The sequence below is a fragment of the Mya arenaria genome, chromosome 2 (assembly GCF_026914265.1).
Source record: "Mya arenaria isolate MELC-2E11 chromosome 2, ASM2691426v1".
Taxonomy (NCBI): domain Eukaryota; kingdom Metazoa; phylum Mollusca; class Bivalvia; order Myida; family Myidae; genus Mya; species Mya arenaria.
The window spans coordinates 46,611,302-46,635,534 of NC_069123.1; the positions used below are offsets into that span (position 1 = coordinate 46,611,302).

At 33.9% G+C, this 24,233-nt stretch overlaps 2 protein-coding genes across 2 annotated transcripts; one reads left to right on the plus strand and one right to left on the minus strand.

The window, feature by feature from the left end:
- Window positions 1-2,732: 2,732 nt before the first annotated feature.
- Window positions 2,733-12,065, minus strand: LOC128222819 (uncharacterized). The gene is made up of 3 exons (XM_052931951.1): window positions 11,868-12,065; window positions 6,459-6,542; window positions 2,733-4,093 (listed from the first exon to the last, which is right to left on the minus strand). The coding sequence occupies exon 3, from the start codon at window positions 4,086-4,088 to the stop codon at window positions 3,108-3,110; it is 981 nt and encodes a 326-aa protein (XP_052787911.1). The 5' UTR covers window positions 4,089-4,093; window positions 6,459-6,542; window positions 11,868-12,065; the 3' UTR covers window positions 2,733-3,107.
- Window positions 12,066-16,070: 4,005 nt separating this feature from the next.
- Window positions 16,071-22,604, plus strand: LOC128245963 (ribosomal L1 domain-containing protein 1-like). The gene is made up of 7 exons (XM_052964183.1): window positions 16,071-16,125; window positions 18,410-18,552; window positions 19,321-19,465; window positions 20,667-20,815; window positions 21,051-21,155; window positions 21,494-21,660; window positions 21,900-22,604. The coding sequence occupies exons 1-7, from the start codon at window positions 16,108-16,110 to the stop codon at window positions 22,508-22,510; spliced, it is 1,338 nt and encodes a 445-aa protein (XP_052820143.1). The 5' UTR covers window positions 16,071-16,107; the 3' UTR covers window positions 22,511-22,604.
- Window positions 22,605-24,233: the final 1,629 nt, after the last annotated feature.

Here is a 24,233-nt window from a genome sequence, read left to right on the forward strand (position 1 = left end):
AGAAATAATAGCCTGCATTTCCAGTGTCTGCAATGGATTTTGACTAGTCTTCTGACGTACGTGTCCCTACAATGGCAGACCTTAACTCTTTGAATTGACCTTCAACTAGCTCATTGGACAGGTGAACAAACTTTGTGAATGGTTGTGACCTCCAATCCACAGTTTGTTTTAGGACATGGTTAATGGACTCACAATTGTTGTTTGTCCAGTTTGGGGGAAATACCTCATTCCTTACAGGGTCGTTAAATCTGGGAAACTAGATTCAATAGCCTTGACCAAGGCCTTTTCATCGTCAGTTCCAATGACCAATTTGTCGGAACTGACTCCTAACTTGAGCTTCAGGTGATGAAAAAAGTGACTATATGTTTCAAAATCACTGTGGTCGTGTATGAACATGGGGCCTAAGAAAATTGGGGGGTCACCAGTGCAGCGGCGATTGACGGACAGTTGTTTGTAACAAGTAACTGTCACGTGTTTACAAATTCAAACTCAGTGATTTGGCTATCATTTACTAAAGGTACAAAATGGTTTGGTACAAAGTTGCTTATGTCAACAGACATCATCGTCCACATGACGGAAAATTGGGGTTGTGAGTTTCCGGCATCATATGATAATCCACTATATGCACACGATTTACAAACAAATTTGAGGTTTTTGGCACTCCATGACTTAAGGTCTTGCTCGGACATTTAGCATGAACCCAATTCCTACAAATAGAACAATGTATGCATTGATCACTACTACAGTCAACAACACATATAGCACAAGGAATGTCATCCATCATTAATTATTTCAGAGTGTAAAGTTCTATTAATTTGGACTTCTTTAAAACTCACAGCAATAACTTACCTTTTTACTCACGATTGTTATTTATGAATCTTCAAATGAAGCCGTCAATTTGTGTGAAAATCACCCGCAATTATAAATGTACACGTAATGCGTTCCTTTAATGCGTAATTATTATGGTATTTACTCAACACGTGTCACAGAGCCGAAAAGGGTTTACCCAAATTAACACACTTTCAATACTACCAAACTGTCCCCCAAAAAACGTGCCGCTACTTTGTGGGGTGTCATATACCGGGTGATAATTATGTTGTTTTAAACATCGCCTGATTTTGTGCTGTACCAAATTAACACACTTTCAATAATACCAAACTGTCCCCCAAAAAACGTGCCGCTACTTTGTGGGGTGTCATATACCGGGTGATAATTATGTTGTTTTAAACATCGCCTGATTTTGTGTATTTGGTGTGGTCTGGTTATTAGTGTCCATAAGTAAGCTAATTTATCTGGAGATGAGAACTTCGCTGTTTAAAAACTTCTTTTTTCAATTTTCATATAAACAAAAATTAAAATTTGAAAGCCCTGAACTATACCGTAGATCCAAGTTAGTTTAAAAGAAAATGTTTTTTAACGACATTTTCGACCTATTTCAAAGGCAATGTTTCAAGTATATTCCAAAATACTTTCAAATGCTGTTTATTGATCTAACATTTCCATAAGAATATAAATTCTATTATTTGAATCCAAATTCATAATCATTTTCATAATACAACAACTAATAAGTTATTTTTACTTGCGTTAAATCGTCTTTCGGTTGGCGAAGGGAGACAACTATTTCACTGACATATTGTCTTTATTCAATTGAACAATAAGTAAATATTTTCATGAACTTTTTCATTTTTATGAGTGTGTTTTAGTTATATGAATATTATGAGATCATCATTAATTGGAATAATTGATTATTTTGAGAGCTTTTATCTGTCTTTCGGTTGGCGAGTCGGCACGCGAAATTCGATCTCGAACACTGAAATTTCAACTACCTATTACATCATTATATTTTAATATTTTTCTCTCAAATTTTGTTTGGTAATGTATTTGTATAATATTAATATAAAAACAATAAAATAAATGCATTAGAAGGCGTCTTTCGGTAACTTTCATGCGTCTTTCGGTAATTTTATCCGTCTTTCGGTAAATAATCGTATTTCGGTAAGTCTAGGGACCGAAAAAAGTGTTCTATAAAGCTCATAGCCTGGGTTACCTGCCCTTACAATTTCGTTATGGGGCCTGGCACAACCTGGAAATGGCTGTCCCCTGAGTATTCTTTATCTTATAGGGAATAAATATTTTGTGGACTTTTATACTTTTACCCTATCTGCTGTACTTACACTGGAGGTCGCCATTTGTGGGCCACGCCAGACGTACTCTTGTTGTGCAGAGTACGCTGGGAACCAGAAAAAAAAGCTCAGAGCACGTTCAGCACCCTTCTTCTTTTGAGTTTACATAATGGCCTGCCTTATAATGCCTGCAATGCGGCTTACCCGTCACATTAGCTACAAAAATGAGCGATCAGGGTTCGGAAATATCGAAGAATTTAAAACTGAAAGTAAAAGTTAAACTGCATTTCAAATCGACTGGGTCGAAGTTTTCTTAAGTTTTCTGACGATTTAATACCCATCAAAACGAATGATGCACTTGCTCTACCATTTGCATGAAAAAAAAACATACTGAATCCCCTCCAACCATGGTACTCTTAGTTCAGTTTATGCTTGTGATGTATAGACATGAATGTGCAAACTTTTTTTCATTTAGTACCATAATCATCAATGTACTGAGCACAACTTTGAGGTGTTCACCAGTGCTAAAACGTAAGAAACAACGATTGTGTATGCATGTACATACGGTTTCTGAATTGTCGTTGTTTGGATTAAACATGATTAAATCTATAATAAAACGTTTTTAATGGAGTAGTTACACTTTTTACAAACCTATACATACGATCGTGAAAAAAGTTTGCATTACACATATGCAACGTATTAAAGGATGTTTTTTGGTACTTTCTGGATACTTTTTGCCAATAGGTGATAAAAACAGGGCTTAGGTTCAGATGGGGTTCTCATTAAAAATGACGAGGCTGCTTTTTGGTGCATGTATACAAATGTAGCGTTCATTGACTGGATTATTAGAACATATATGAAAGTAAATATAAAGAATACAAAATTTAATATACAATTATAAGTGTTAATATAATAGCAAAACAGAACATTTCTATCAACAAAAAGATCTCTTTTTATAAATAGATTGACATAATAACTCCTACATTAGGTTGCAATATAAGAAGGTCGCTTAAAGGATTTTATATTGGAACGCATTGGTTTGTGGAATCCAGCTGACGTATTAGGCCGAAGCGAGCCCTTTTGTATAGTGCCATCCATTCGTCCGAGCTGACTTCCACCCTTTATATCACCTCCTCCCTGCGATTTCTTTTTTGAACTCACATTGTTTGCCCATTCTTGATTACTCATAAAGAAGTTTCTCTTCGATTGCATTTTCTTTGTCATAGTTTGAATTGTTTCACTCCCACAAAACTTGGCAACAGCATCGTCCAAGTTGTTTAATTTGTTGTTCTCCTCCTGTATCCTCTTATCGACCAGGTGCCTGTAAAAGCTACCACGGTCCTTCAACTCATCCTCGTCAAAGTACCTGACCTGCCTCACTGCCGGTCCCAGGCGCCCATTGTTCACAAACTGTTCCAGCGAGACGCCACGCCGGGAGATGTCTATGGCGGTTTTCGGCCTCAGATCTATTTTTGACTTTTGTTGGTCAATCATGAACGATCCGTCCAACTCTACGTCGGAATTGGAATCGTCAGATTCATTTTCGCTGGAAGAGTCGCAGAACAGTCTCAGTTGGTTACCCTTCTCATGAGAGGACATCCTGCTGCTCACAGATTTTGGCACACGTGGGGTCACACTTTTGCTTCTTGGAGAAACGGACCCTGTTCTGCCTTGTCCCGCGCAGGTCTTTGGGCGACTTTTCATTTTTGCCTTCGCCTTATTCTTCATTTGTCGGGTCATTAGTACCTCTATCGGGTCGGTGTCGACATCCGACCGATTTCGGACTATCTCCCGCTGTCTGTCCCTGTATTTTCTAAGCCGCTTCTTCATTTCGTTTTGAGATTTATGAAGCTCAATAGCCGTTGCATGTTTCAGAGTTTCAATTGACGACAATGTAATTTCAAACATTCGTTGTTCAATGAGATTGGCGCGTTGTGACGATCTATCAACGTCGTTTTCATCCATTGCACCTGAAGCACAAAAGAAACGTCATAACATGGATAAAAAAACGCAGTATAACACAAAAACGTCTTTATTATTGCTCAAGCCTCTATGTGAACATTGTACAAGTCAGACTGTTTTGGCTAGCGGGTTTGTCCCTCTATTTATCAATGAAGGTTAAGTTTAAAATTTCCAAAAGTATTTATTTTACGAATCTCAAGTCAGATTCGAAGTCAGGTAATGATTAATGTCCGTTTTACCCATTATTTAAATGGATGTCCATTGAAACGGCTTATGAAATAACACTACATATACATGTATGTTGAAAATAAATTAAACCACCTATGATATCATTATTTACAGATTTCAAAAATATAAGTTGGTGTTTCACATATTGTAGAAAGAAAGATATTATTTTAAATTTCTACTTTATGATTTAACATTGTTTTAATGGAATTGGTAAGAAGAATGACACTTCATATAAATAAGATTCAGCTTTTTAAGAATAAAGCTGGTTTTAATTTGGCTCAGGTTTTCATGCAAAATAAAAAATGAAAAATATTTGGTTTTAATAAGCATGCGATATATTATTGTCAAATATCATAACAACTAAGACATCCTGAAATGTATTCATTAAACTTTTAATGCTAAGATGTAGATTTAAGTGTGGCATTTTTTATAAAGTTTTTCATTTTCTGAGTACTTCTCATAAAGCGTCTAAAGTGTTTCATTAAATGGGCAAAAACTCAAGACAACGACGCAAATGTCTTTAATATTTAAAAAAAATAATCTCAAGTTGTTAACTTGCGTCGGCCATTAGGAATGCGGTCCTTGGTCTGTCCATTTTTGCCATTTTCTCTATTCAAAACGGAGTCTGGATTTTTTTACATTCAAAGTACACTTTTGTTTAACACATATTTTGCCATACGGAGCGAGATGAGGGTTTTTTTACACAGTTCAATCAAGTATGAGGATATTGGAACGCAAAAACAACAATAAAAAAATCAGCAAAAACGGTTTGTAAAAGACACAATACAAACTTGCTAGTCCTCACCGGGTCGTTGGTTTACTGTGTAACATAACACTTTACTTTATTGCTCTAATTAATGTCACGAAGATATATACTATTCGTTTTAATACATGTATTGTGAAAATTACAGGAAACGCACTTTGTTTTTGTCTGATACATGTATATCTCTATTATTATTTTTTGAAACTTTAACTATTTAATATTCTCTCCAAATATATATAAATATTTACTCCTCAACTTCCATTCCTTAAATGAACTGCCTTTCGGCAATTGCGTTCATCAGCCGATGAACGCAACATCTTCGGATCGCAATTCATTGCATAACTATATACATGAAAAATATTGATACTGTTATTGTTTGTATTGTGTCAGCAGGTTCCGTAAAATATAAATCAACATTTTAGAAAGTATTATTTTTAAAATTTTAAATGAATAGTTGCCTAAAGTGTTTGAATTTTACGTTTAAAAGTGATTTCAAGTGGCTGATCTTTTCCGGCGTTATTGTGACGTCATTTCAAAAAATGCTTCCGGTTACAGTCGGGTCGTTCTATTTACAGAATGGGTAGGAAAGAGTTTCTGCAAGGTTTTCTTAAATGAAGTGAAGTATTTTTTAACAATTATTGAATGAAATAATGAACTATTGGTGTAAATATAAGTAATGAATTGCGGGCTTGATGTCATTATCGGGGATATGAACGCAATTGGGCTGGTCAAAGTGTGTGGAGTCCGAAGGACTCCGCGCGTACTTTGACCAGCCCAATTGCGTTCATACCCCGATAATGACATCAAGCCCGCAGTTCATTCCTGAAATGAATTGTATATGACATTGTGTATTTAAAATTTTAACGACGAATACGTTTCATTTACAACATGATTTTTAACGTCTGAAATGGTATGTTGTTGAGTTGGATTTTTTTTAAAAATCACAGACATTGCTATAGTATAATTATAGATGCCTCTTAATGCCACATTCTATATTTCTATTTACGAGAAAGTATAGCTCCTAATTATGAGATAGTGAATCCTACTTATGTGGTCATAATAAGGAGATACTGGACTCCTTAACAGCAGCTTCTAAGTCTCACTTAGGAGATAATAACTCGTAATTAGGAGGTACTAGGGCCTCATCATGAGGAAGTACCTCCAAATTAGGACTTAGTATCTAGTAATAAGGAGATACTATCTCGTCATTATGGCTTATTATCTCGATGTTTCGATTAAGTATCTTCGAATTACGAGGTACTGTCTCGCTTTAATATTTCTACAAGTACAAAGAATGCAACACTTTTATTTTATTTACAAACAGTTTTAAAGTATCTGTGGTCAACATACCGCAAGCAGAACAGAATATAACATGTACCTACCTCAATGTACTATAGACGTTCCCAGCAAACAAAGCTAGCTGCTTATTCCACAGAGGTATTGTTCTTGGTACGTTCCCTTGACTCCTGCGAAATGAACATTAAACAAAGATCAAACCAGGACAGAGAGAGAATATTCGATCCAGTAAATGAAAGTCGCTTTTCCTTTATAGTTGCATTAATGTGCCCGGTTCAGTGCCAACTCATTATTGGCATATCCAATTACCATTGCCGTATTAAATATTTATCAATTAATAACCTGTCAGTCTATTCAAGTTAACAATGTCTGAAAGCCAGTGATCTATTGAACATGCTGTTGGTTTTGAAAATCAATTATGTTTTATTTCTATTTCACGCTAATTTAAATGTAAAACGAACGGGTGTATTAAAGGGTAGTATAACATACGAAATGTAAAAGACAGAAAATAGTTTCATGAAAAGATAATTTAATAGACGAATTTATATTTCTAATAATCATGTCATCTTTTGAGTTGAACTTTTGATCAGTAAGCGTGATGTACATAAATTATGGTTTGATAGATTGCAGTAACATTATACAGCCATAGAAATTCCTATACGAATGTTTGACAGTGATTCTTAGAGAATTTTAGTTTATTTACGCACCTGTGATTCGAATTCTCAAAACTAATATTTATAAAACATAAATGCAAAATGTCATGACATCTACGCATATGAAACATACGTATAATCACAAAGAAAATATAAAATATTAAAGTCATGATATACTTATGAATTATACGTTAATGTATTAATCGTTTTATACGATCAGAGTGACAACCAACACAACAACATCTGTCTGGTAGCTTCACGACCTCTAAATAAAATAGAGTACTTTTTAAGGCTAGAAACCAGGACTCCAAGACCCAGACATAACTAAAACATTCCTTGGAACAAAACAGGAGTTATGTATCTTATTTGAAGGACGTTTCAATAGTTTCCATAAATAACGCTTTATACATAATTCTTCTGTTTATTCTAGTCCGCAAGCTGTCGTTCCTACAAGGTTACCAGTGGCATGCTGCACCCAGGAGCCTTCATTTAAATGAACGGAGTGATAGCACGAATCAATAAATCACTTGCAAATTTAAGTCTTTAATATCCCTTAATTGTCTGGGTTGAAGAATTTTGTATATTAATATTTGAAATAACTTGATCCCCCTCAATTTTATTTAAATCTATATTTACATTTACGACAGGCCTCTTGCTTCTATGTAAATATACCTGAAGGTTATTTGCTTTTTCATTTGATTAAAGTTGTATTTCACTTAATAGTAGTGTTATTTATTTAACCAGCCACTCAGCGATCTATGGGGATTAACTGAGCAAGCATTTACTACATAATTAATTTCAATCCATATTGTTTATAGAAATCAATGAATCCGCAATTTCCTGCCAGAGTATGTTCAAACTATAGGAATGTTGAATCAACCACATAGTGTTATCAATGCTTTTACTAAGATTTTATACATACATTGAACAATTTCCAGAGAAATATACACAACAGTATTCAACCTGCCGGCACAAGTACATCGTCAACAGTGGCGGATCAAGAAATTACTAACTGGGGCCCCATTAAAACTTATTTCACTGAGGTAATGAAATGACACGTATAAAATCATATCAATTCATATGCAGGCCAACGGGTGAGGTCAGATGCAATTGTGCCCCTGCCCCCGCTAGATCCTCCAATGTATTTAATATATGATGTCACAGAGATATCCTGACTATAGAATTTATGTGTGAGCATGATCAATGTAGTGAACTGGCTTTATATGTAAAGTGTCAATACCAATTGTCACCATTTCACCATATATGTGTATTTTACCTCATCAGTATGTTAAGTAAAAATACAATGCCAAGTGTCCATGAATATTCAAATTAAATTAGTAAATATTATTAAAAAATAGTTTCCGCAACCCTACGCTCGGGTCGTGATGAACCTCTCATAAACTCTTGGCCATGGAAGATGCTTATAATCTCCATTCTCGTTCACCAGAGTGATGATGCCATACAGTGCTCCAGCTAGCCCGTTTTTCAATGGCGCAGCGCCCGTGCCTCTTTTCTTACCGCCCTGTCCCCTTTTTGAGTAGTGCCCTTTTCACAAATGCTCTGTTAGCACCAATTATCCTGTTAGTGCCCTTTTTACTATTGAAATCATTATAAAATATCGACAGCCCTTAATCCGCTGTCATAATTGAGACAAATTACGTAATACTTATGATAGTAGTGTTCCCGCTAGGTGTCATCATGCCCCCATTGACTGCTTAAAATATGCCGTACTGCCCTTTCATCTTCCCATGTGCCTTGTCCAAGTCATATGACAGCTAATTGTGTAGTGAGCAGACGACCAGTGTATTCATAATCGGTCATCTTCTAATCCAATAATTAAGAAGAGACAAATAGGGAAACATCGGCAGAAGGCGGAGATATTGAATGTCAGCCAATCAGAATATACATTGAGAATTCGTTCATTTAATGATGAAAGTTCGTAAAATGCGATAGAAAATGTGAAGGGATGGTCAAAAAGGTTGTCAAACACAATTAAATCTTTAAAAATAATTGTATTGTACTGACGAAAATCGCCATTTAAACATTGTTAATTTGAAGCAGACGGTCACTGCCGATTTGTAAACATAACAAAGGTGGCGCTAACACAATCAAATACATCACCATTTCAGTAAATGTTTTTTAAAGTTTATTTGTAAAATATTCATGATAAAAATTTCATTGTAACCCACAAATATATGTTGATGCTTTATGTACTGTTTACCTATCATGGCTACGATCATGTCAAAATTCGCCGATACCGCCATTTTGTCAGAACGAATTTCGGAGTTATTTTATCAATGTTCCATGTTTTATAAGTGATTTTTAAAGCAAGGGCAGTGATTTGTATTGTCATTTTATTTTAAAACATTAGCATATTAATCATTATTCTACCAAAGACAATTAAAAAAACAGCCAGGCTGAATGTAACATTCGTACCCAATCCTGATCGTACCAAACTAAGATTCGTCCCCTACATATTTTTTTTTTTGTGTATTTATTTATTTGATTGCTTCAACTGTCTTTTTTCTTCATTTTACATGATTTTTTGGAGAAAAATGTGACTTTGCACTAGAGAAGACTCCAGACAAGTACAATCATACTACCACAGACAAAAAGACAAATTTTAATTTTGATATTCAAACACACCCTTCCAAATTTGGAGAAAAAAAACAAACTTTTTTTGTTCAAGTCTGGAAATCATGGAAAATGATTTAAATTGAGTATGAACACAAAACAAATTCGAGGTGGAGACCCCCCCCCCCCCCCTAAAAAAAACCCTTGTGACAGGGGTGGACCCCCCCCCCCCCCCCACAACGACCCCCAATCGCCCCTACACGACTCATGTAGTTTGCCCTTTTCAAAACTCCACCCTGCCCTTTTCAAATCCTGGCTGGAGCACTGGCCATATCATAATCAAACCCCTGATGAATAAGAATGCTTATCTCAGGTGAGAGAAAAAGATTTCCAGCATCCCCAAATATCTAGATCGTCTTATTTGGGGTGGGCGAACTATGGTTATCTTTACAAAATAAAAATAATTTATTATGGCTTGGCCATTTTGGATTGTTGTACTTATAATGCTGTTAATAATTGGTTGACTAAACCCATAGCAGTTTTGATAGATTTTAACTACTTTTGAACTTCTTTTAATTTAACTTGTATTTTGTTCTTTAGCTTTTAATCATGTATTGAAAATGCATTAAAAAGCCCTGAATGGGTTAATTTTAACATGCAATGAGTCTCACTTGAGACATTCTTGTCAAAGCACATACTTTCGATAACTTGTAATCATGTATCGCGCTGAAATAGAGGGTTGTATTAATTCAAGAATTGGAAGGAATCCATTTCAAATTTGCAAACATCTGTTAAATGTAAAACATACATACATAACCAGTGTATTATGCTGAAATTGGTATACACTATATGTTATGGTAAAGATGTCAAATGCATCACCAGACAAGCATAATTATATGAAGATTTTTTTATCCTTATATTTGATAACTTACACATGGTATGGCTCATGCGTCCAATTTTGTGTCCAATATGCATCGGGTGTAATTTATACCCAGGGCCAAAACTAACCAGAATCATTAAAAGCAACAACTTTTAAACCTTTAATGAATAAACTATTTGTAAACCACGAACCTAAATGATGTATTGTCGGCTCATTTTTATATAAAACATATTGATAATAATAATAATTCCAGTGTCAATATTAAGACATAATCAAATATAAGATATATCAATTCTTCGTTCTTTATAAGAAAAAATTCCCATGCCTTCAAATAGATTTGATTCCTTTATCAATTTCTGGTGTATATATACGAAAAGTAAATAAACGAAATTTTGCATTATCACATCCGTGCAAATTGCGTCACAAATATGATCTTCTTCGTGTGAACTTAAGTTTGAATCAAAGAAATGTCAGAGCATTTCAAGACGTGAATCGATCCTCTGACAATATATCAGTGTTTAAGAAATAAATTCAGGTAGAATGTTATATATGAAACATAAATGAAATATTTGCAAGGTTAGACAAAAAATGTTACTGTTATTTATAATAATTATATTAGTATTATCATTATCATTTATAGTAGGAGAAGTAGTTGTAGTTTTAATAGTAGTATCACAAATTTAATTGAAAACTTTATTTACAAATTCAAATATGTATTGTTAAGCCTTCATTCTATTAATCTGTTTCGCAAAATGCATAATTGCAACTCAGATGTGCTAATTTTATTGAGTGATCGTACGACCATATTGTTGACGAAAGTGTCCCAATGTCCGGAAAGGAGGGTGTTAGAGGGAACAGTTTAGTTAAAACTTATTGATTTTGATAGATTGTGAAACAAGATATAACAATATTACATTATTACTTTCGCGCGACATTGGGGTCTTGCGTTGTCGGGGGAATCGAAGTTTCGGAGGCATTCTCGTTCACCAGAGTGATGATGCTATGCGTTAGATTTATCATAATCAAACCTCTGATAAATGAGAATGAATGAGACCCATTTGAATTGGTGACCAAAAACCAAAACCACATGCGGCAAGTTCGGGAAATATAACAGAGCATATTCAGGTTGCAAAAAGAAAAATCGAATGAATAAAAGAATTAATAAAATAATAGGTATATATTGCAATCAATGAATAATACAATCAATCGATCGGTCGATATATAAATAAATAAATAATTTGATAAATAAATGAATAAATGAATAAATAAATAAATGAATAAATAAAATAAAAATAAATAAATAAATAAATAAATAAATAAATAAATAAATAAATAAATAAATAAATAAATAAATAAATAAATAAATAAATAAATAAATAAATAAATACCTTTAAAACAGTAGTCCTTTGCGTATTTATTATCAGCCTGGATAGATAAACACATGTGATAGTTTACCAATAAAACAGTTGTGCAATGATCCAAGTTTTGACAAGCTTCAATTTCGGTATTTTCCCAATCAAATACATTATCTCGTTTAACCAGCGAGTGTATACAATGTTATTTGGTGAATTATCAGGCTAAGTATTAAACACATATCATCGGAGAACTACAACTGTCATTGAAACTCAAATGATAACTTAAGAGATATGATTACTATATCTTGACAATGGATAGCGTACAAATAGTTATTGAAAATTGCCAAATCGAAGTTACATTAAGATATTTATAAGTAATTGTCCCTTTATGTACTCTAGTTAGATTTCAACATTTGATAGTTAAGTTATTTTTGAGGTGTAACACGTGGTATCATATTCAATCGCAGAGTCAGAGCGCTGACACCCGGTCCATATTTCTGATGACAAAGGTCTGCCAAATAATCATTCGAATTGATCACTCCCCCTTCAAAGTTATAAGTGCGCCATTTGGACATGCTTTATTCAACATTATTGTAAACTAGTATAAATTACCCTTTTAACATAAGTGTGCCATTAACGCAATTAGCATGATATTTAATTACAAAGCCTAATATGTATTTATAGCATCTAATAATAAAGCGTATATTTTCTTTATAGCTCAGACACGAAGAAGTGATTAAACTGCGGTAAAAACGAAATAATACAGATAAAATCAATGACAGGCAAACGCTCGAAGTAGTTATCATTCAAACACATAGCTGAAGTTATGGAACTCCATGCAAACAATAGTCAATTATGCATACGCACGTGCTAGAGTCATATCCTGAACCATAAGGTGGAACACAGATTGGCGTTACCGGAATGCGTTGAATACATTTAACACAGGAAAGGAAGCAAATGGAAATGGACTCGCATGTGAACACCTTAAAAATGCAAAACATGAGTTATAACACGTCTGACAGTGTTTTTCTGTACAATTATCAGAGACTTAGATTTGCCTCCATCACTGAAATGTGATATATTGATCCCTATTCCTAAAGGAGGAATGCAAGTTTTTTTACTAACACTTACGCTGATACAGAGAAGTCGTGGTTTCAGATTATACGACACGTGTCTCTCGCTCAGTATCTTTGGGCCTTTTTAACTGGGTATGCGTTACATGTATGGCTACTAGGTTTGTCACTGTTGCTTCCATAGTGATATCACACAAATGCGCTAATAAATTAGACAGCATCCTGAAAATATTTCTAAAAAAACCCAACAACATCAAAAACGCATTATGTTAAAAGGCTCTTCAAAGAGTGCAACACACATCGTTACAAAAGCTATATTGACCATACCAAATCAATAGAACAATCAATATATTATCCTAGCAACTCTCGATGCCATGTAAAAGTCCGACCGAGTCAACCATGGGCTACATTTCGACAGACAACATCATACAGGGATGTTATGTCCTCTCTTGTTTCTTCTCAGAAATCACAACAGAATGCTGACAAGTTCATGACCCATGAAGTCAGCAATCCACACGTAGGGCATGTCTCTCATATTACAGAAATCTCCAAAATGCAAGCTACGCGCTAGAGGATACGAAGCCAGTGAGTATCTAATACCAAATTCTGCAACGCATAAATCAGCGCGTAAAGCATGAAGAAAGTACATCTTGCTTTAAACGAGCACTCATCAAACATTCAAGCTGCCCATATGCTGCACTTAACTTATGACGCACCAGCTATTATTATTATTATTATTATTATTATTATTATTATTATTATTATTATTATCATTATTAAATAAAGATATCACATCTTCCACATTAATGAAACCATTGTTTGATATGAAATATATAAAGCATTGTTTTATATTCTAGTGTGGTTTGTAATTAGGGCATCCAAAATAAGACTCCTGAAAGGTTAAGGGTGAACATAATTAGTTTTATCTGATATACAAAACTATTGAATCTACCAAAACTTTGTGCAAACGAAAATCCAACAGAAGGCAAATATCACTGACTCACTTTCTCTGGTTGTTGCAAGCACCATTTTGACTAAAAAAAATTAGTTTCTTAGTTTATTTCAAATGTATAAAGGCCATAGGCCCATGAGCATACAAGAATTATGCATATATATATATACATATCATGACAATTCATAGATCAGTGGTCAATTACAATTTAAAAGTTACAAACTTTTACAATAAATAACACTATATTATTATATTATACAAACTATAATATATATAATATAATCACATGAAGGAGACAGTGGCTGCTATATATATATATATATATATATATATATATATATATATATATATATATATATATATATATATATATATATATATATATATAAACTTATTAGATATGTTAAATATAAACAATCGTATTTCTTATTTCGAAAGCTGTAGGTATATTATACATCGATTGTTTTTTACATGTAGCCTAACTGTCACTGGTAATAAGTTCACAAATTTCGGTACATTTGGTATTATCCAATAGTATTTACTGGTGTATTGTTTTCTTAAGTCATTACATAATTCTAACAAGAAATGAAAATGGTCTTCCAGAATATTGCAAATTAGACATTTTCTTTCATTAACAGGTAGATTCAGGTTTATGCCATCTACTGGCCTCGATTGCTAGACTATGTGCTGAAAGTCTTAACCTCGTAAGAGCTTTCCGAAATTTTACAATAATAGCTTAACCCAAGTAATATTCACTGGCACCGGATTTTCAAACTTAATCATTTTTTAAAAAAATCAAAAAAAATCTTATAATTCCTTACTAAAAATTATAATACCGAATTTGTAAAAAAAATATTGAAAACTATTTTTTAAATATGCACTTTGTACTGTATAATATACTAACTGTTAGTATATTATATATACTATTATAGTATACTGTTAGTATATTATACAGTACAAAGTGCATATTTAAAAAAAATAAATATTTTTTCACATATTCGGTATTATATTTTTTAGTCAGGAATTATAAGATTATTTTTTAAAAAAAATGATAAAGTTTGAAAATCCGGTGCCAGTGATAATATTGTAACTTAAAATCTGCAAACAGCACATATGTTTATGATCTGGACGAGTTATTAATTTTCTGCAAGCCAGTTTTGTTAATATACATCTTGCAGTCTCTGCTTTAATTCATATATAAATATATTAACATCACCAACAGTTTGAAATAAGAGAGAGAGAGAGAGAGAGAGAGAGAGAGAGAGAGAGAGAGAGAGATTTAAATTTAATATTTCTTCTAGTATTGCCACTATTTATACATGCGTACCATTTGGATGACTTCCTTATCGATACGTCATATTTTTAAAAAAAAACATTCTTTTTCGATTGAATAACATTTTGACTTTCAAATACTCAATCGTAATATAAAATTATGAAAACACCTTTTTTTGTAAATACGCAAACAAAATTAAGAGCCATATTTATGCATGCTTTCGCTAATGCGTACTTAAGCTTTTCTCGTAAAACACATAGAATTCAATATACGCTATAAACAGTATTACGCGATGATGAATGCTGCATTATAAGGGCCGTCTCCCCAAACGCGTGTAACTGGTGCAAAACGTATATTCATAGAAAATAGTGTGATATTGCTTAGAAACTACAATGCTATGATATACTTTAACGCTGCTACCAATATATTACAAACATATGATGGTGAGTTGGATTTTTGTTTCAAACATTTATCGACTGTACAAATGTCAAGGTGAAAAATAACTTTATCTTCGCAGCAAATAGGAGTAGGAGATTGTTGTTGAGACTGGTGTAAGTCTGGACGAAAAGCTTATTTTATGGAAATTCCAGTTCGTAATCATTTTTCAGCGTACATTTCGTTGGATAATGGCATGTTTGTATACACCAATGGATATATTTGACAACCTCTGACAAAACAATCTCCGACAATAGTAATACTAATCCTAGTAACCAGGCCATCTCCGGCAAGCTCGGGGTAGTCTATTTCGTTGGATAATGGCTTGTTTGTATACACCAATGGATATATTTGACAACCTCTGACAAAACAATCTTCTACAATAGACCAGGTTGGTCAAGGCTCCCATTCAATTTAGTTAAGTTATCTACTGCATGCTTGACTTCACTTGATCAAACTGTTGACTACTACCAAATTTCATTGGCTAGCCGTTATAACTTGAAATACGGAAGTGCACGCACGTGTTTGTCCGAATCGAAGATGATCGAAAGAAAACAGGTAAATACGAGGAAACATGCGTAGAGTTTTCCAATGAAATTCAAAACCATTTATAACTATGAATAAACGTACCCATTGTTATCATGATATGGCTCATTACTCATCAAAAAATTGATCGTTTACATTTTGAATACAAATTCGGACAAGAATCATTTCGGATGTGTAAACTAATTGATCTGCAGACTTGATTATTTTGATATTCAATGTAGTAAATCTTTACTACATTTCATGGCGCTTCGAGAGGAAATAAAACAGATTCGGTAAACATTGATTGTTTCTTGATATAAAATTAAAATAAATATGGGGCTGATACAGGGTATCTAGGCGAATTTTTTTTTACTAGGCGTGTTGGAAGGGTTTGGGAGGGGGGGGGGTAAAGAAAATCAAGGAAGACTTCTGAGCCCGGCTGATTTATACCCATTCACAACAGGGATTTCCTCTCCCTCTGGCAATTTATTTCATTTTAAGTAATCAAAATAGTATAATATCATGTATTTTAAACAAGTTGACAGTTCTATTGCTTTAATTTATAATTACCAATTACAATCCGATTCTTAAAAAGTATTTGTTAAAAGGTGTTTTTTTCTCTTTTGGTATTTCTGAAGTATTCTGACAATATAATCACCTCATTTTTAAGGATAAGGTTTTTCACACCTTGTGATGAAGTGGGTAATCAGCATCGTCTATCCTCATGATGTGCCTTCTGGCTGTTGTTGATCCTGATTGGCTGATAAAAATATAGTAATACGTGTTGATCCTGATTGGCTGATAAAAATATAGTAATACGTCTGACACACCTTCTGGCTGTCAATCAAGTGTTGCAATCATTGCAATCGCAGTCGAAACATGTTTTGTCAAATTGATCATCGTTTAAATAAAGCATGTCGGCACAATTAATGCTTGCCAGTAACTAGCCTTGCTAGCAGAAGGCTTGTTGGGACCAACAAGCCATAATGGCCTGGCGGAAACCCTGCATAAGTTAATGATGTAAACTCATAAGAAGGTACTGTTGAACACTGTTGGCTCGACTCCAAGGGACTGGCAAAAATACATTGGGCCTCAGGAAATTTGAGCCAAGTGTGAATGCTTTCCTTCAGAAAAAAGAAATTGGTCCTTTATATCAAATTCAAGCCAACGAGGAAATTGAGCCAAGTGAGTTTGAGCCAACGGTGTTCAACTGAAATACTGAAGTTGTAGGCTAACCAGACTTTTTCTCTTGTGATCAGTCCGTGTTACCATTCAAACTTTTAGACACCGACGTCATACTTTTATCTACATCAGAGTCTATATCTTCTTAACTTGACTGTCGACTGATCTTCTTAACTGGGCTGTCAACTGTTTCTAGCTAGTTTGGTTTTGCAATTTGATTTCAACAGAATAAGCCCAATTACAATGTACTCTCTCCCCAACTTTATGCATAAAAACATTCTGAAGCTACTGCAGGGGATTATCAATTTATTACTGCTCAATAAAATGAAAAATACTCCACCTTTGAATAGTGAAACATGTTTGTTTTATAGAAAATAAAAAGAAATAAAATGTTATGGGCAATCATGGTTTTGTTTTATGTTTTGTTTAAATCATAATTTCCTAAGTGGCCGAAATTATTGGTACAGTAATTTTAGCGTATTTTAATGAGTATGTTTGGCACTTGAATTATTTCTTAAAATGAGCATACAATAATAAATCTTATCATACTGATTTTTTAAGAACAGGTGCTTATATTTTTCCCAGTGAAATTTCATTCAAAAACAGTTAATAGTTCTCAAAAAAAAATCCTCTTTTGGATGAAGATGGGTAATTTTTGTAATCTCATTTTTTCTGTTAATATTTAAAACAGCAAAATGGTTTGACAAGTCACTTTGATGTATGGATTTGGTATGTTTAAAAACAAAGGATGTACACTACATCTTTTAATAATGTTGTTGAACAAGCCCTGCACTGGTAAAATACTTCTCTCCAGGCTTGCCAAAATTCTGTATTTTTTAATATACAATGTATAACACGGTGTTTGTTGATGAAAAGCATAAAGTTGAAGAAATCAGGCTAGTTGATTCAAAAGTCGGATGATTGACTGATACTGCGAAATAATTATAGTTTGAACTGAAACCCAGATAAAGACTATTTTTATAAGCCTATATATTTTCATCTTTTGATCAGTTTTATTGCCAGGTCTGTCACACATTGCAGAGATAAAGTTTGCAAGAATATGATTATCCTAGACTAGTTAATACTGGTGTATTTATGATTTGTTTGAAATTATTTTCTTACGAAAATATTTCAGGTTGAGAAGGCAGTTACTGCCCTGCTGACTCTGATTGAGCAGAAGGATTCGGGAGTTGTGGACATTGTGGACCAGCCTGGGAAGATAGAAGTACAGTTGACGCTTAAGAAAATACCTGGAGTCAAACATAAAAATATTCCATTGTATGTCCATATTTTTCAGCTTATATTATTATTAACAGTCTTGATTTGGTATTTCACACCTATTTATACATCCTTGTTTCATAGTTCTCACACCATACTGCGATCGCTCTTGGGCATCGGCTGACATGCTAATGAAGCACAACTAGGGCTAGTTAAAGAATGACATTAAGCGCACATATGTAACAAACATTGTTGTCAAATAGTGAGTGATTTACTCGATCTGAATATCATTTGGAATGTCGATCTTGTCGAATTTGATTGCAACATTACTCACTGGACCTGCTACAGAGCAATCCAGAGAAGGGCCCGGTTACTTGTTAATACTGTTAAGAATTAATACTTGGCTGTCATTTTGTTTGACATGCATAAAGTTATGTTAATAAAAAAAATATTAAAAACTAATAAGTTATTTGTCATTTATCAAACAATAATTCAACAAAAATGTATACTAAACAATCACTCAAACAAAATGCAACATGTTGGTAACATATAGCGGACATTGCAGTCTTCACGACTTAATACTTTACGGCACCAATAATGCGCAAACACTGTCATTTTCTTAAAAACTCTAATCCGAAATATAACTATTCCGAAATATTTATCTTGGTCCCGATGACTTCGGATTAATGATGTTTAAATGTTTATGTGTTTGCATCATGTTTCCTTTGTTTTTCAAGAATACATGTACATTAAAACTTAATTATTTAATAAGCATTGTTGATTTGATAATGACCTTATCCTTGATGAATGTTTTACATGAACTTTCAGAACTCTTCCGAACTCCCTCCACTATGACACAAGGGAAGTGTGTCTGTTTGTGAAGGACCTGGACAAGAAGAATCGAGAATATGAACTCACTGTACAGCATTATCAAGACCTGCTTCACAAAAAGAACATATCATGTATCTCCAAGGTATAAGCTTCCTTCTTGTTGCGTTTGAGTGAAAAAGCTTCTCTTTGTTGCCAGTAACTGTAGCATTGGTTATATATAGCGATGCAAACTAAAATTCGAATCTTCGATCAAACGTTTGGTAATGGAATGTCAAAATCGGTATTCGAATATTCGATTTTTTGCTGTTGAATAAATAGAATAATAAACAGTTTGCCTACAACTATGTTCTTGTGTTTAAAGTTCATTTGTCTTGTTTTTACAACGATTGGCCTATAACGCAATAGGTGTGAATGTGATGACAATACACTAAACACGCATCATATGTCATTTTATTTAGGGACTTATCGTCTGGTACTATAAAAAGTCCCGGTAATTTTACAATAACTGGCTATTAGACAAGTGACATCAAAAATTATTTTCGGTAAATTTAAATGCCTTTGACAATTAAGGATTTAAGGAATTGGTCTTCTCACCAATATGTTTTCTTGGCTGCAAATAAAGTTGTGTAACATTGCTGAAATCGCCGTGATGATATAAATAAAATGTGCTACAATAATGTAGTTACGTTTATGTGCTTTATACTGTTTTCCTTGTTTTCGATACATTGTTCGTGCTTTGAAATGAAACTGTATATTTTAGCAGTTTACGATATACTTTCTCTATTGATGTTCAATGAGTAAAAATCCACATATGGTGTTATCTATTATATAACTAGTTCCCGAGTTGGTTTGGCTTTTCCATAGTTATATTTTAGTAGAGGTCAATCCCAGAACGAGGCTGTGCATCATACGGAAATACCCTCCATTGACGCATAGCGCCATTTAACCAGAAATCCATCTAATTTTACATTGTCTACAAATATTAAGGCAGTGGAATTGAAATTATTCAATTTTGGTTTTTGTTTGTTCATAATGTATTGCTTTTTTCTTTCCGAAAATGGGGAATTTCTGAGGCTCATTTTGGGAAAACCAGGGTCCGCCGAGCATACTAGCTACGGCAAAGTAGGGCTAAAATGCCTCGGCTATTACTTTAGTGAATGATAATAATAGTTAACTACAACTTATAACATATGTATTTTGATAATCGAATATTCAATCGAAAGAATTAACGAATATTCGAATATCAATTTTGCCATTCGTTTGCATCCCTAGTTATATAACATGAAGTTTCCATTTTTATCTATAATTAATAATTTACTACTATGCGTCTCTGTCGGTTCCAGATAATCCCTCTGAAGGCCTTGCGAACTGACTACAGTATGCACAGTGCTAAACGGAGTCTGGCTAAGGCATACGACCTTTACCTGGCTGATGAGGCTGTGTTTGGCTTGCTGCCGGGGCAACTGGGCAAGATCTTCTTTGCCAAGAAGAGGTGGGTGTACCTGGGGCTTGGGTGAATGGGAGTTTTCTTGCAATCCAACATATTAATTAATTGTGATAAATGTATACAACTGTCTGTCTTTGAGAACTTGTAAGTAATTTAATTTGAAATGAATATAAACTCTTTAAAAGAATTTTAATAATTTATTAATGTGTTTGAAACAATGTTTCAAGGTGATGAAGAAGAAAAATTGACCTGTGTAATCAAATAATTGTTTCTTGTGCAGGTTGGTTCCAATGAAGGTGAACCTTTCAGCAAAGGCCCTAAAGTCCGAGATTGAAGATATGGTCAACAACACACGCCTGGTCATTCAAGGGTCTGGGTCAAACAGGTAATAGTACTGACAAAGCCATCTGGTATATGAAGTTGAACATGGACAAAGCGTTACTGTTATATAAAGTTGAAAAACGCTGTACTCCCATGCCTGCAGCCAGTTGATTTTCGGAAAGAATTGCTTATTCATGTTTGTTTAAGAATAAGTGTAACAATATATACTTGATCTGCAAGTGGTGTTCATTATATAATTAGTAGAAGTTTATTACTATATCGATGTATATCACTCAAGCTGAAAACAAGTATCTAGAGTTAAACAAGTACATTGTGTAGCTAGAGTTATCTTATGAAACTAAATCAGTAAATAGTTTTCTACAATGTTTTTCTTTGCTTTAGTTGCCTGACTGTTGGCCACAGCCGCCAAGGTATGTCTAAGATTGTGGACAACATTGTATCCGTGGTGAGCCAGCTAGGGGACAAATTGCCTGGTGGTCTCAACAACGTTAAGAACATCTACATTAAGAGTGCAAACACAAAGTCACTGCCAGTGTATTTTGACATGGGTAAGGAGGAAATGTTTTAAATGTATAATGATAAAATAGAAGATCATAGGACTATTTACAAAGTTAAAAAATGAAAAAAATACTTAAAGAATAACTAAAAGGTTTATATTTTGGACATGAATTTACTTTGAGACCATGATTTTTGTGAAGCATGGTAGTTTAAAATGTTTGATCGTGTTTTTAAAATGTTTGATTGTGTTTTTTTGTGCTTAAACATATAAACTGCTTTGTACTGGCAGGTGGGGTTGAGAATGTGGATTTGCCGGACATCAAGGAAGACAAATTGACAGAGCTAACAGATGAGATCACCACAGTTGAAGACGCCAGAGTAAAGATCAGGGCAGATGGGCAGGTGAAAATAGTGAAACAAAGAAGAAAGAAGGGCAAGCAGGAAGATGGTGAAGAAGAAAAGGCGCAGGAAAGCGAAGAGCTGGAAGAAGAATCAGAAGATGGGGATGACAGTAGTGATAATAATGATGAAGATGACAAAAGTGATGATGATGACAATAAAAAGGTTGACAGTGATGTTGAAATGGAAGACAGTGATGAGAGTGAAAATGAGGAAGAAGCTGTAGTAGTGGCAAAAAGCAAAATTCCAAGAAAAGGTGTTATAAAAGGAAACAAAGCTGTCGGTAAGAACCAAAGAGTGACAGTCGAAAAGGAGAACAATTCAAAACAAAAGATTGAATTGAGCAAGAAATCTCCTAAAGGAAAGAGGGCGCTTGAAAGGAAGGATGATGGTGATAATGTAGCAGAAATGAAGAAGATAAAAACCGTCGCTGAGAAGAAGGTTAAAGAAAAAGTGAACGAAAGTGTAAACCGGAAAACAAAGAAGGCAAGAAAGGTCTAACTAAAAAAAAAATGAAGCTGATTGTTTTAATCTGTACTATTGATTATTGATTTTATGCTATTGATTCAGAATAAAATAGCTATTATGGCATTTAGATGAAGTTTTGTATTTTGCATTTATCCATGTTGCCTTGTTAATTGGCTTACGTGACATCTTGGTCGTGTCACTTGCAGATGGAGCATGAATACATATGCTTGAAACTTTGAAATAGTGTTCACATCTATACACTTGGTCATATACACACTTGGTCACATATACACACTTGATTACATATACACACTTGATTACATATACACACTTGATTACATATACACACTTGGTTACATACACATTTGATTACATGTACACGCTTGATTACATATACACGCTTGGTTACATATACACACTTGGTTACATATACACACTTGATTACATATACACACTTGGTTACATATACACACTTGATTACATATACACACTTGGTCACATATACACACTTGATTACATATACACACTTGGTTACATATACACACTTGATTATATACACACTTGATTACATATACACACTTGGTCACAAATACACATTTGGTTATATCTAAAAATAAGAATGCAAATGAAGGGCAATAAATAAAAAAATACTGCATTCAGAGTTATGGTTTCTTCTCAATAAGATCTATCTGTATCTAATCAATATCTGGAAGATTTTTCAAGTTCTGCTCTGGCAAAACAAATAAGTATATAAATAAACGTGTAATAACAAAAAAAAAACTGTAGCCTGTCTATGCGCTGCACTTCTCTTCAATGAGATCTATCTGCATATGAAGTTTGAATTTAATACCTCAAAGATTGATCAAGTTCTGCTCAGGACAAAAAATAAGTATGATTGGAAATAAAGGGCAATTACTCAATCATACTGCAGCCAGAGTTATTGTTCCTGTGCACTTTTTTTCAATGTGATTTATCTGTCTGCAGGCTTTCAAGCGGGCCCTTCTTTTCCTACTTTTCCCTACTTTTTTGTACTTTCAAAACCTTGATTTAAAAAAGAAGCCATTTCTAGTATTTTTTAAAGATAAGTTTGATGCAGTTGGTCTCCAGTGCTGAAAGAGGGATTCTATGATTACAATGAGTGGTGCATGTTGACAAGTGAGAGACACCCATTCCAGGTTGATCTCCTCATCCTGTAAATAGATCCCCCTTGAAGCATTGGTTTCTAAGTGAAGATAAACACATGTATATCTCAATTAATGAATAGGTTGAATAGTCATTTATTTGCATCCAAAAAGGTAAATGCATAGCCTTACTATCCCTACTTTTTTCTCTAAATGGCCCTATTTTACCCTACTTTTTAAAAAAAAAATCATACTTTTATCCCTACTTTTTTATTACTGGTCACTTGAAAGCCTGTGTCTGTGAAGCTTGAAGTCAAAAACTCAGGACTACACTTAATTCAGGCACAAAATAAGTATAAAAATTAACAAAGGGCAATAAAAAAAAATGCAGCCAGAGTTCTGGTTCCATGGCACTGTACTTCAGAAGGTTTAAGTCAATACCTCAGACTTCTGAAGTTATTCTCAAAACAAGATCACACACACACACACATGTAACATTGACACACATACAAATGCATGCACCTTTGTGATGGAATGAAGATATTTAAGGGACATAGCTCTGTCTGGAGTTACTGAAGAGATCAGGATGGTTATTCAGCTTGTCTCTCGAGATATTAGGCCAATTAACATTGTAA